General features: G+C 39.8%; 1 protein-coding gene across 10 annotated transcripts in view; it reads left to right on the forward strand.

The window, feature by feature from the left end:
• Nucleotides 1–4,650, forward strand: part of vav2 (vav 2 guanine nucleotide exchange factor) — a 127,354-nt gene extending 122,704 nt beyond the window's left edge. For 6 of the 10 annotated variants that reach the window (XM_043221682.1, XM_043221685.1, XM_043221684.1 and 3 more), the window contains 5 exons: nucleotides 17–104; nucleotides 1,005–1,128; nucleotides 2,208–2,294; nucleotides 2,550–2,704; nucleotides 2,794–4,650. In XM_043221682.1, coding sequence (XP_043077617.1) covers nucleotides 17–104; nucleotides 1,005–1,128; nucleotides 2,208–2,294; nucleotides 2,550–2,704; nucleotides 2,794–2,841 — 502 coding nt within the window. In that variant the 3' untranslated portion in view covers nucleotides 2,842–4,650. The remainder of the gene's footprint in view (nucleotides 1–16; nucleotides 105–1,004; nucleotides 1,129–2,207; nucleotides 2,295–2,549; nucleotides 2,705–2,793) is intronic. The other 4 variants (XM_043221683.1, XM_043221690.1, XM_043221688.1 and 1 more) reach the window with 2 other exon arrangements.
• The last annotated feature ends 10,337 nt before the right edge of the window (nucleotides 4,651–14,987 follow it).

Genomic DNA, 14,987 nt, shown 5'->3' on the forward strand with positions numbered 1-14,987 from the left:
ATGCAACTTTTAACAGGTTTAACGACGAAGTGAAGCATATTAAAGTTATTGAGAAAGACAACTGGATTCACATCACAGAGGCAAAGAAGTTTGATAGCCTCCTGGTAAGAGAAAAAATTCACAGTTAAAGGCTTAATGAGATTTTAGCATGCTTGCAGGGTGAAGACTTCATGATTAACTCACTTTACACAATACACTTGAAGCATCTAAAGGACCGATCTTTGCAAGTTTTACATAGTTTTATGTATTTTCTTGTAGTGTCTATACATTCACACTATCATTCAAAAGAACATATGTATATAGCTAGCACACATTCATTTGATAAAAAAAAATTGTAATGTTAGAAATATTTTCTATTTCAAATATATGCTGTTCTTTTGAAGTTTCAATCACAACAGTTTTTAATGTGAATGTTAGCGGTAGGAAATGCTACTTGAGCACTTTGCCTGTTAGAAGGATTTCTGAAGGATCATGTGACACGGAAGTAAACTGAAGCTACTGGAAATGTACATTTGCAATCACAGGAATAAATGACATTTTAAAATACTTTATTATTTTATTTTAAAATAAAATATTTGTTATTTTAAATATTAATGCTATTTCACAATATAAACTTTTTTTTAATAATAAATGCAGTCTTGGCCAGCTTTGGCATAATAAAAATATTTTAAAAATGAACCTTTGAACAGTGTTTAATTTGCGTATGAATCAAAATGTAAAAAGAGTGATAATGTTGTTAGAATATGTAAGTACTCACTTGTGATGATTTTTTTTGTCTGTTTATAGCCATAAGCTGCACAGCTGTGTAAAGCTAATTTAGCTCTGATGCTGCTTTTCACACAGAACCGTAGCCTAATCTAAACCTACCTAAAACTATTACTTGTTTTCTAATCAGATACTGGTATTTCTTCTAGAAATGCGGTTTCACAATATGTTGATAAAGATGAAAACGTCTTGAACATCTAAGTGCTGTAAGTAACCTCAGATATGATTCTTTGTTACAGGAGCTTGTGGAGTATTATCAGAGTCATTCACTGAAAGAGAGCTTTAAGCTGTTGGACACGACATTACGGTACCCTTACAAATCCAGGGAACGCTCAAGTTCTCGCACCAATACCCGTTCACCAGGTAATCCTCAGAAGCTTTTTATGTCTCTCTTCTTCCGCTCCCTTTCCCTCTCCCTTTTTTAATTTTTACTCTTCTGCTTGCTTTTTCCGCCACACATTTTTTTATGGAGCCCCCACCAGTCTGGCCAGCAACGTTCCACAATTTTTGGACACACTCTGGAAGTCTGAACAAACAAACCCTGCCAGCTGGTCCCGCCCTCACATTCTGTATGCCCCGCCTCCTGCTATTTCAAATGTCAGTCATCTTAAGCCGGGTTGTCAAGGAGCCGCCCACTCTGGCTGAGGCTGATGGACACTTCTGGCTCCTGCGGCCATGTTTTGCACAGCCAGCTGAATAGGTTCCAATAAACAGATGCTTCATTAGATGTATTATAAATGATGTGCCTTTGTTCGTTTTCCAGTCAAGCTTAACTGGTGTTTTATGCAAGTAGAAAAGACAATGTCTGCTTGTGAGAGGCTGAGAATATCCCTTGAAGATCTCCATATGCAGGAGCCATTCACCCAAATTTTGTCATTCACACACACTAATGTTGTTTCAAACCCACGTGACTTACTTTTTCCATTGAATGGAAAAGGACACTGAATGTTCTTTTCCATACAATAAAAGTAAATGAGGGCTGATACACATACCGTTCAAAGGTTTTGGGATTTTTGGAGTCTCTTTTTGTTCATCGAGACTGCATTTATTTAATAAAAATACTGTAATAAATATAATTAAATATTATTATTACAATATATACAATAGTCTATATAAGTCTCAGTTTAATGCATCATTGGTAAAATAATGTATTAATCTCGTTAGAAAAAAAAAGTACTTACTAACCCCAGCCTTTTGAATGGTGGTATGCAGTTTACCTAAGTCAGTTTTTTCCTGTTGATTGCGCATGTCAGAAATGGTACTTGTTTACAGAACGCACTCTCACACACACATACAAACACCTTACTGACTTTGAAACCATGTCCTTGAACTTTTTTTGCCCTGTAATTCTGTTGTCCCCTTGCTCTTTTATTTGCTCTCTCTCTCACTTTCTGTATGTCTACCTGTCTGTCTATCTCTCTCTCTCCCCCATGCTGTCTCAGCAGCCACCTGTGCTTCCTACAACTTCTCCTTCCTCAGTCCTCAGGGCCTCAACTTCTCCTCTCAAAGCTCTGCTCCCTTCTGGTCAGGTACTGCGCCTCTAGCTTGTTTGCGCTCTTGCGTCATCCATGCCACCTTCCCCAGTCCCTTTTCACGTTCAGCCCTTCATGTTCCCATCAGCAAAGTCTTCCTGGTCATGTTTTCATCATCATCTCAGTGCTCCAGACATTCATAGAGACCGGCATTAGTCACAAGCTTTATTTCATTTACATCTCGCTCACAATGTCATAAAGTCTTCATCATTTTACATACGCTAATCGTGGGATGTTGCTGGCCTTGTACAGTATTCACGCCCAGGGTAGTCAGCACAGCTGTGGCGCGATACAACTTTGCTGCCCGAGACATGAGAGAGCTGTCCCTGCGAGAGGGAGACACTGTCAAGATCTACAGCAAGATCGGTGGAGACCAAGGCTGGTGGAAAGGAGAAGCCAACGGAAGGGTAATAAAGCAAGCAAATGATTCGAAATCAATCTTCAAGTATTAATATAAGCAATATAAATTGACAACATTTTCTCGTTTTTCATTCAGATTGGATGGTTCCCCTCTACATATGTCGATGAGGAGGGTGTGCAGTGAAACTCTGGGGTCAAAGACCATCCAATCAAATCCACAACCCTTTGATTTCCATGGCAACATCTCATGGAAGACTTTTCGCTGGAAACATACTTTAAAATGAATATTTGTACTTCTGTCTTCTTTCGTCATGTACGAATATGCTTTTTTCCCTTTCTCGGAATGTCTGTGTGATCTCTGTGAAGAAAACTGCTCCGAGTCTGTTCGTTCTCAGAGGTGGGAGAAGGAAACTGTGAACAGAGCAGAACTTTGCCTTCAAGTGGCCAAAGGACAAGCATGGCTTTAAGTTTGTACAGAAATACCTGTAAGGTGCGCTGGGGTATAATGGGGAGTGGGTATGTATAAAATTATATATAAATATAATTTATTAAAGAGATATATCTATGATTAAAATGCAATGCTGAACATTTGTTCAACGCCAGCAGCGCAAAGAATATAGTATGAGAGCAGAAAAGATGCACTTTGCATTTCTTTACAGAGAGAATTTGCCTTAGTAAATGGTAATGCCTTTAGAGGTGGAGGTAAAGAGATGGATTCAGACTCATCTTGCACATACACACTCGTACATCTGCCCTGTCCAGAAATACGGTGCCTTTTTGTACATGTTCTTCACTCCCAACAGAGTCTCGTTTGAATAGCTGCTGCATTATTGCCCTGTTCGGTAGCGGTGTACTCTCACGACCCTATCCGCTCGTTCGGCTGGACGCTGCTCAACCAGAAGACCGTAAAAGAGACCGAACATTTCCTGAACTGGAACGAGCAGATGACCAGATCTGTTCATCATCTCACTGGAACGAAGGGGCAGCTAACCGAAAGGTCATGGTCATGGCTGCAATCGCTTGGACAGTGAAGGATACGAGCACCATCACGCAAAAGTGCAATGGAGTATCGGGACGAGGTTCGGTGAACGCTGTTTCTGTGATTTCTACGTTCTCAGTGGTCTGAATTTGGACTAAAAAGGGAACGCTGAATGCTGTTCCGTGCACTGATTTTCATGAATACCCAGAGGTTTTCTTGTTGTCTTCTACAAGCACAACCATTTTGCCATTCCACGTTTCTCGTCTGCAGCCTTCCACATTACAGTATCTTGCCTTACTGGTGGACACAGCTTGGTGCTACAGTGCTACATATTGAAATCCCTGAGTTAGGGCAGAATTTTCTTTTACGCTGTTGTGGACGAGGAGGCCCACTGCTGAAGAACCTCAGCCATCAAGTGCACTTTATATGTCCAGAGACCTTTTAACACAGGACACCACACTGCAGATCTGGACATTTAAAATTTCCTATTATTTAAAATTGTTTTTGAAATGTCCTTATTTTTACCTCTGGGAAAAAAAAAAAAAAAAAAAAGTAAAATCCTTGACACTATGAGCAGCGCTCCCTCAAAGTTGAACATTACCTGTAAACTCCGTAAGTGCATGGATGTGTCCCTCATACAGTCCTTGAAGAAAAACCTTTTGCCGTTGCCAGCCATTAGAAATTGAAGCAGTAAATGGAGACTGGAGAGTGCCAGACTGTAATAAAGCATCGGACGTGTTTTAGCTGCGCTCTAGGCATGAGTACAGCTGTCTGCAGCTCAGGTCAAGGTAGCGCTGGCTTTGGGGCTTAGTACCTGTTTGTGTAGTGGACAAAAAAAAAACCCATTGCATGTGGTCATAGATATTACAACTGCTGTCTGTGAATCCTGAAAAAAAAGATGTAAAAAAAAAAAAAAAAAAAAAAAACTAAACAAGAAATTGTGTACATTTTTTTGAATGGTCAGTTATTTGCAAACTGAGGTCTATCATGAAATAAATATTTCTTTTTTGCCTATTTGAGGTGTCCTGTTATCATGACACTCCGACAGTATGTGTTTAGAATCGCCACCAGAGGGAGCCAAGTTACTTGCTTTTTCATGACTCATAGAGGCTCAGTCAGACTGCTCTTATGGCTTGAACCTGTGACCATCTACGTCTGTTCTGCCCATCGACCAATTCAGCACCTATTGACAGAGGCACGAAGAAGCGTGGAATTATTATAAAATTAAAAAGATCTACAGCAAATGCGGCAGAAACAAATAGCCAGTCGTACTGTGATTAGTCTTATATGAGATGATCATTAGCATTGGCATCCAATTAAAAGAGATCTCCTCGAGAACAGCTTGCGTCATGCCCAACTCTCCTGCTTTTTTCTAATCATCTCAGCTAGGTTGAGATTTATCAGATGATTTATCAGCTGCTTTCCAGATATGAGATTGAGTTGACACTGATGTGTTTATTAAAATGTCTATGGAGAATTTTATGTAGAAACGAGGTTTAAAAAACAGTTACGAAATTACAAAAGAAAAAAAGCCAAAAACTAATTTTACATGAAATATGAGCCCATTTTATATATATATATATATATATATATATATATATATATATGTGTGTGTGTGTGTGTGTATGTATGTAGTATCATGGTATAATCTGTTAGCATGTATAATAATCTACCACTACCATGTTGCCACAGTATTTTGTTGAGACTGCGCATGTCTTATTTTGTTATTTTTTATTTTCTCTTTTCATGCGGATAAAATGCATTCAAAATGTTTGCATTTTGCCTTAAAGCCATTTTTTTGTGTGTGGGATCTGGCATAATCGTCAATACCAATCAAGGGTCAAGTATTTAACCCTTTTCTCAATTTACATTTACGATCCGCAACCTCAAGGGGGTAGCTGTGAAAAACTGGCAGTTCAGACAGAAATCCCGAAAAGAGCGAACCGTTTCTTCCCCATTATATCCTTTAGTGCTATACTCGCACTAAAAAGACACGCATAACTGCAAGAGAGGAAGTTATCATATACAACTTGCATGCAATATATCTGGACTACTTGTTTGAGTACGTTTCTGATCCATACATTGCCCTGTAATCAACACATTCTGTGTGTCCCAGACTGTATTGATAAACATTTTCTCTAATATATGGGAAATGTACAGTTATTTAATTTAGACTCAATATAAGTGCGCTCGCGTGTTTCTGTAAGAGAACGTCTTTTTGTACTTTAATTGTGGAATACTTGACCCGTCGTTAAAAAGCACCGGCTACGTTTAGGAAAGGGCGCTGTTTCGATGACACGAACGTGTATTTACATTTTAACTCCAAATTGTGATAACGCTTTACCTAATATCGCGCTATTTTTAAACCCGATCGTTTTCGCCGCACGTCCTCGCGCGTCCCGTGTTTTAGGGACTGGCGCGCGGAGCTCCGCTCATCTCGTGCTGCTGCTGCTGCTTTTGTCGTCTCACACTCATGGATCATCACATCCCGACAGGTTCCTGGGAACGCTCTACTCCTCGCCAGCGTCGCGCTCGTGTTTGTCGGGTGAGTCTTTAAAGTGTTTATTTGCTCCGTGATGTTGATGTAGACCGAGCGGAGTCTCCGGGTTTCTATTTCGACCTGCTTTTTGTGTATTATTTTCTGAGCGTGTGTCTCCAGAGATGCCGCTTTTAAAAGGTTTGCTGTCGACGTGAATGTAGGCGGCGTTTTTGCGCGCGATCTTTCGCAGCTAATTGCGTTGTTTGAACGGTTTTTACGATACAAATAAAAAAAAAAGTATAAACCGACGTAGTTTACCAAAAAGCTCAAACCAATAATCATTCAGTGGCTCATTTAACACCTAGCGAGCCGTGTACGTTGACAGGACACCGTCCGCGTTATTTTTATTACTGTTTTCTATATTCGCGCCATAAAGAAAGCGTAGCGTTTAAGTAACTAGTTCAACTTTCAGAAACGAGTCTAGAGACTGTGTGCACTATGTAGGTGGGTTTTAAAAGCAAGAACGCGTCTCAGACAGCATGTTTGGAGAATATAGCCCCCGTATGTCGAAACACAAAAATATAACTGAAATACATTTGAGTGGTTGTGTATGTACAATGAAAGTCACTTAAAATAGCAAATATCTTCCATTGTCTTTCACAGATCAAAGTCATACAGGTATTCTTAGCCTCAGTCGTGTTATTGCTGTTATTAATTAGCTTCTGTCATAGTGTGCAAAGGTACGATCAACTTTAGTGCGAGTAAATGATGAGATTTGTCATTCCTGAGGCTCTCAGAGTGCTGCTAGGGGACCTGACTTATACCGTGTCTAAAAAAAAAGTGATTGGAAATGATCTCGGTTACCTCAGAACAATATGGTATGATGTGGCATTTTGATGCAGTCCATAACGCTGCATTTAATGTCACGCTTTGCCCTTTCCTCACTTTGTTTGCCATTTGTTTTACGTCCATCCTTCCGTTAGTCCCTCTCTTTAAATGTCAGAGCTCTATTACTGATTGCAGTAGTTTCCCTGATGATGGTGACGGCAGGGCTGTACGCTAACTAAGGTTGAAAGGTTTGGAGCTCGGGCCACACGATTGTGGCGCAGGTATAACAAGTCTGCTACTATCTCTGACAACAACCAGTAATCAGTTTCATTCATCACTTAGGCCTAAACCTGTGACATTCACGTCGAATACGGTTTGAGAAATGAGAAAAGTATCTTCTTTTCACGTGCATGTATACTTGTAGCTTAGTAAATGCATCTTAGTGTTATAGAGAAGTGATTGGAGAATACAATGATAGGGATGTTATAATGACGAGATTGAACAATTTGATATTAAATGCAGAGACGGTCTCTGTAATCAAATCAACGATAATCGCTAGAAAGTAACTGTCCTCAACTAAGCAAGCCAGAGGGGACGGCGGCAAGGAACCAAAACCCCATCCATACAGAATGGAGGAAAACCAGGCTCAGTTGGGGCCAGTTCTCCTCTGGCCGGATGCCCAGCACTTGATTTCAAGTTCAGTTTTAAACGCAGTTGCTGAGTAAATACATCTACACTGAAATAATTGCTGTGAATTGCCGGTATATTTCACGTTTGGCTGGCAGGTGATCTGACCAATCATGACAGAAATAGCCATTTTTGTCCGACAAACAAACCAGACAGCAGACGGTGGACTTGAACTTGAAACAAGGTGTGTATTGACGTCTTGCAGTTGAAACAAGATAGCTTCTGATGTTCATTCATGTTTATGTTATGCTATAACTAGTATAAGATACGATCGGTTCATGTATTGCTTGAACCGAGGAGATAGAGCAATCCTTATAGCTTTAATTTGTTTAAAAAAATTCCCAGTTTTGAAAGCTGAGACTTTGTTTCATGCCAAAAGTAACCAGTTCTGTTTCATATGCCGGCCTGTTGTCAGTTTCCTCTTTGCTCCTCAATGTATTTTTCACGGCATGACAGCAATTACAAAATAACACACTGAATTAAACAAGAAGTATACATATTAAAATCGTTTTTTTGTGTAAAATATACTACAAAAATTTTTTTTTTATACGGTTTCGAAAAATGACAGTTGTACACGTCGAAAAATGTAATTGGAAACATAACTGCAGCGTATGTGTCCTATAATGTTAATTAGTGGAAGTAATTGTGCAAGGACTTAGAGGTCCCATGTTGTCAAATCTGAAATTTCCAGTGATTTGTCATAATAAGCGAGGTCTAGGGGCTGTGTAACTACCATGGAAGCTTCAAAACGGTCAATCCACAGTAAACTGCACACATCCTGCATAAAGTATCTGTGATATTTCACGAGCCGTTTCGTAAAAACGTGACATCAGATCTATTAGTCAGCGCCTTCAGTCATCGCCCAAGCACTGCCCACCACTCAAGCATCTATGACATTACTGAGCAACAACAACACAGAAACATGTCGAAAAGGTTAACTTTAACAGACGAAACCAGATCGATGGACGATCTGAGGACTCATACTATGAGGTGAAACGCATCTAACGTGTTTAGCTCACTGTGTCCATCTAGTCATAATGAAGATGTATGTTATTATTTCAGCTACAGTTAACAAAAATGCATATATAAGACAACGATATTTTAAGCTTCTTCTTCTTATTATGCAGCCGAATCTGCGCTGTTTTGTACGGGCCGCCTCTAGTCTTCCCTTTTCCCTGTGAAACATTATGCCATCAATACATTTGATTGGCCTGCTCGTGCGTCACTCAGAAAACAACAGGCCAATCAGAAGAGAGACTCGTGAATAGTAATTAGACTGGCCAAAATCCAAAAAGAAGGAGCTGTCAAAACACACTGAGATGGTTTTTGTTACTTATACTGCAAATATATATTCTTAAGGACATCAACACTGAAAATAAATTATGCGCGGAACCTCTAAAAAATCTAAAAATAAAAACTCCATTGTATATGACAGGGAGCGATCACACACACATATATGAGCTCTCCTGCTCAGATGGTTGAGGGTGTTAACGTCTGTAAAAAAACTTCACACAAACTTCTCATAAGCCCAGAGTCCTTGAAAGTGGCCACTGCCTGCCAATTCCCCGTCTGTTCAGATGTTGTGTGCTACGAGAGAAAAAATCAGGGAGCAGGCCCAGCGCAGGGTGACTGACTCATTGAAAATCATCTCAGATGGATGGCTACCCAGTCATGCATTGAGATCCGAATGAGCTCTGTGCCACTCTGGCTCTGCCTCATGGCTGGATTCGATGGCAGTGTTAAATCCCAGCAGTCAGGACGCAGTGATGGAACAGACATAGCAATGGTGCTGGCGCAGGTGTTGCCAGATTTGCGGCAGTTGGTGAGGTGGTTTGTTGGTATATTTAATGATTGGGTTCACGAGTTTGTTTTTCATCAATTCATCATGTTTCCTTCTTTGCGTGCCTGTCTAGCACCAGCTGTTAAAGTGCATCGAGCGACTTATGCATCTCCCCGACTTCTTATTGAATGCGCAGATGAGTAGTCTGTTGCTAACCGCATTAAGCAGTACTTCATTCATTTTCGCCGGTGCAAAGAAGTTCAGCAAATAACGTTGCTCTCAAATGCTTAATCCATTACCCATAATTCAGCGGAATTGATCATATTTGGAGCTCTTTTTACCGCAAGCGGTTAAATCGAGGATTTTTGTTAGTGATGAGCCACGCAAGCTCATTTGAACGCTTACGAGATGCACGCGGTGTTAAAATGTCAAGATGACTGAAAAAAGTTCATTTAAAAAGTGCAGGGGAAATGATCAGAACAGCTCTCGGATGCGCAACAGAGAACCCCCACCTCGCCCGAGGCTTTACTACAAGCTATAATAACAATCAAGGGGAAACACGCCTCATGAGGTGCAAAAATACTGACGTTTTATATTATACACCGTGGCTGTGCTGTATGTCACAATAAAAACAGGGTCTAAATGAGTAGCTACATAGGAAGACGTTGCACGTAATGTAAGGCGTTATTATGAAGGTCTTATTTGATATCTCACGCGCACACCGCTATGCCCATGACTCTTTCCATCTGGCTTTGGAGAGCTGTCTTTCTGGGTAGCAATCTGTGTGCATTTGTGCTCCTCCACAATGAAGGGGACATCTATTTCCTGTTCTGCAGCTTGACGCTGAATTGAGATGGGATGTCATTCAGGGCTCTAGACTGCACCTACACCAGAATGCACATGGTTGTCATAAATGTGACAATAATTCAATCTAGTCGCTAGGAGAAAGACCGGAAGATATCTTTTTTTTTTTATCTATATCTATTTAAAAAGGGAAAAATGTTCCTTTAAAACAAACACTGCGTTTCATCTGGGGCTCTGGATGTGTGTCTTCAGGGAGAATTGATATGACCCGCTATCCGCTGTGTGAATCATCAGACTAATGAAAAAACCCATGTGCAAGGACAGCGTGTTTTGTCCATTTCATTTCCCTGCACCCCACACAGTGCTGCCCTTTTTTGCATGAGTACGTTTTGCATTGTAAAGTCACAACCCACTTAATTTGCTTGATTTCAGGCAAACAAACTCTTACGATAAAGAAGGTTAGGAATAAAGTGCCCTTTCATGTTCGGCGTCTCGCGGCAGTTTTAGGTATGTTAATAAACGAGAGTCACCTCAGCTAGGAGACCCTCGGGAGGTTTGCACAGTTATTTTGTGGAAGCCGCCCACCGCTTGCAACGAAATGAGTTCAGGATAACACGCTGGCAGCACACACACACACACACACACACACACTTCCGCTCAAATGACACCCAGAATAGTACTGCTGTTCTTCTCTCCAAGCATCTTGGTTTTAATATGCTGGCTGGCAGTGCATGTGAGGCACGTCGAGTGTGGGTTTATGGGTAAAAGTCATTGTGTGTGGTTGACAAGCACTTTTGTAACGGACTCGTTATGGGGCCTGTGTAATTACACACTATGTTACACTCGCCCCTGACAGCTTTTTAACATGACCCCCTTCTTCTCCTTCCCTTTGCTCTTTCTCCTTGTCTGGAAATGAGACCTCCGGCATCCCACCATTATTTCCCTAAAGCGAGGCAGTGAAGCCTCCCTGTGGCATTGTAAACACACACAAGCCTCCCTTTAGAGCTCGGAGGACAGACAGGTGATTCACGGCCGTCTCAAAATTAAACTCCGATGATTAGAGGGAAGGTTGTTGTGGATGGGGATGAATTGAATAAGAGCTACACATGTTGTTGGAAGCTTTTGTTTGTGTCAGAAACAGCAGATACTGGCGAGTCTTCACCCCTGCTGTCAGCACCTCGCTGTTATTCTTCTTCCTCGTGTGACCGGACAGAAGGTTGACTCGTTTAGTTGGAAATGGGCCTTGCGGAAGAGTGTTCGAATCTACTTAACGTCTCCTTTTAGACCCACTTCATGTGTTCACGAGCTTTGCGAGTCTTAATTTGTGTGTTTGTTGTTGTGCATTTAAGGAAATTCATTTACTCTCTGTTTTGTCATTCCAAATGTGACTCTCTTCACCCATTTTTTTAATATTGGTAAATATTGAACATTTGTGCAGGAATTCCTTCCCATTTTTAGTTTAGCGATCGTCAATAATATTGACACAACCTTCTGAATTCAAAATCGATTCATTTAGATGTATATCAGGTGACATAAATATCAAATCTTAAAAAAAATGTTTAGGTTTTGTTTTGCCTACAAAATTTACATTTGTCTGGGAAAAAAAAAAGTCTAAAATATGCTCTGTACATTTACAGCAAAATCAGAATGCGGGCAGTTTTAGCTTAAAATGAAAGAATGTAATCAAAAATTATAAATTACAAAAATTTGAAAACCAATTTTAAAACCAATTTGAAAAATATTGCTAGCTGATGCTAATTGGCTAGCTAACTAGCTACCTGATGCTAACTTGAGGTAATTTTTTTTCTATTCATATATATTTCTGTTCAACCATTTAATGTTCAGAACAGAGTGACTCCAGTAATAAAGTCTTGCCCCCTGGGGGTGTTTTACCCCACTGACAAGGTTTTGAAAAGAAATTTTGTCATTCTGAAAATATAAGGTCTCGTCCTTATGTTGATAGCTCTGCCCCACACAGAAGTACACAACCCAGGCAACGATTTTGGCAAAACTCGAACTGCTTCCGTTTTCTATTTATCACAGTATGACACAAATATGAAATGATTAAAAATGGTCGCTTTGTCCCGTCCAGTATGGACAGACCTCAGCTTTTGTGGTGCGGGGCGACGTGATAACTGATACAGAGTAGAAACTGTGTTAGTTCTCTCCAGTGCTGGAAACCTGATATTTACACGGGTCCTACTTCTTGCTTTACTTCTTGAAATCTAAGATTTCTTTTTTCCACAGATGCACTGAGCACTCTCTTCTTCACACCGTGAGTAAACACGCCCCTTACTGCTGATTGGCTACAAGTTTGTTTTGGTACTCAGCCCGACTCTATAGCATTTTTTTAAATATATACACTGCACCTTTAAATATCACCAAAATTGCATTTTTTATTTACCTTTTTCATTTATTATTATTTTAATTTAATTTAAAATCATAGACTTTTATATCAAAACTATAAAGAAAATGATTAGGGCCAAGCAATGATGCAAAAAATAAAACCACCTTGATTTATAAAATTTAAAAAAACAAACATATATATATATATACAGACGTGGACAAAATTGTTGGTACCCTTTGGTCAATGAAAGAAAAACTCACAATGGTCACAGAAATAACTTTAATCTGACAAATGTAATAATAAATAAAATTCTATAAATGTTAACCAATGAAAGTCAGACATTGTTTTTCAACCATGCTTCAACAGAATTATTAAAAAAAAATAAACTCATGAAACAGACCTGGACAAAAATGATGGTACCCCTAACTTAATATTTTGTTGCGCAACCTTTTGAGGCAATCACTGCAATCAAACGCTTCCTGTAACTGTCAATGAGACTTCTGCACCTCTCAGCAGGTATTTTGGCCCACTCCTCATGAGCAAACTGCTCCAGTTGTGTCCGGTTTGAAGGGTGCCTTTTCCAGACTGCATGTTTCAGCTCCTTCCAAAGATGCTCAATAGGATTGAGGTCAGGGCTCATAGAAGGCCACTTTACAATAGTCCAATTTTTTCCTCTTAGCCATTCTTGGGTGTTTTTAGCGGTGTGTTTTGGGTCATTGTCCTGTTGCAAGACCCATGACCTGCGACTGAGACCAAGCTTTCTGACACTGGCTAGTACATTTCTCTCTAGAATTCCTTGATAGTCTTGAGATTTCATTGTACCCTGCACAGATTCAAGACACCCTGTGCCAGACGCAGCAAAGCAGCCCCAGAACATAACAGAGCCTCCTCCATGTTTCACAGTAGGGACAGTGTTCTTTTCTTGATATGCTTCATTTTTTTTCGTCTGTGAACATACAGCTGATGTGCCTTGGCAAAAACTTCGATTTTTGTCTCATCTGTCCACAGGACATTCTCCCAGAAGCTTTGTGGCTTGTCAACATGTAGTTTGGCATATTCCAGTCTTGCTTTTTATGATTCGTTTTCAACAACGGTGTCCTCCTTGGTCGTCTCCCATGTAGTCCACTTTGGCTCAAACAACGACGGATGGTGCGATCTGACACTGATGTTCCTTGAGCATGAAGTTCACCTTGAATCTCTTTAGAAGTCTTTCTAGGCTCTTTTGTTACCATTCGGATTATCCGTCTCTTAGATTTGTCATCAATTTTCCTCCTCCTGCGGCCACGTCCAGGAGGTTGGCTACAGTCCCATGGATCTTAAACTTCTGAATAATATGTGCAACTGTAGTCACAGGAACATCTAGTTGCTTGGAGATGGTCTTATAGCCTTTACCTTTAACATGCTTGTCTATAATTTTCTTTCTGATCTCTTGAGACAACTCTTTCCTTTGCTTCCTCTGGTCCATGTCGAGTGTGGTACACACCATATCACCAAACAACACAGTGATTACCTGGAGCCATATATATAGGCCCAATGGCTGATTATAAGGTTGTAGACACCTGTGATGCTAATTAGTGGACACACCTTGAATTAACATGTCCCTTTGGTCACATTATTTTCAGTGTTTTCTAGGGGTACCATCATTTTTGTCCATGCCTGTTTCGTGAGTTTATTTTTTTAAATAATTCTGTTGAAGCATGGTTGAAAAACAATGTCTGACTTTCATTGGTTAACATTTATAGAATTTTTATTTATTATTACTTTTGTCAGATAACAGTTATTTCTGTGACCATTGTGACTTTTTCTTTCATTGACCAAAGGGTACCAACAATTTTGTCCACGTCTGTATATATATATATATATATATATATATATACAATTTTGAGAGAAAAAAAAACACGTTTTTTTTTTTTTTTTTTTTTTTATTTAATGATTTTTTCCCTTGTAATTTATGGAGGAAATGACTTTAATCTCAATCATCAGTTTATGTTGGTATTGTCTAGAATTTGAATCTGTGTCCTTCACCACACCACATTCGGACCACATTGCAACATACAAGTCAGATGATAAAATTTTATTCTAAATATTACCTCTCTGCTGTAGCTTAATTTTTTGCAAGTTTTATTTATGCATCCATAACATTGTGCAATCAGTGTCAAACTTTCTGAAGTGTGACACAAGTCACAAGTAATTTATTGCTGAAGGGCCGAGACTTCACAGAGGGGGTCCTCATGCAATACATAACACTTGGACCCCTAGCAAAACATCTGCTCCCCTATTTCACAAAAGAAAAAAAAGTGTTAAAATGACATTAGGCTGAGTAAAGAAAATGACAGAACAGTGCCCATCATATTCTGATATAATGGTGATGAATTATTGATGTGACTGCATGTGTGTAAGCATGCTTGTGGAGGAGGAGCCCCTCT

This window comes from Puntigrus tetrazona, chromosome 21 (genome assembly GCF_018831695.1).
Source record: "Puntigrus tetrazona isolate hp1 chromosome 21, ASM1883169v1, whole genome shotgun sequence".
Lineage (NCBI taxonomy): Eukaryota > Metazoa > Chordata > Actinopteri > Cypriniformes > Cyprinidae > Puntigrus > Puntigrus tetrazona.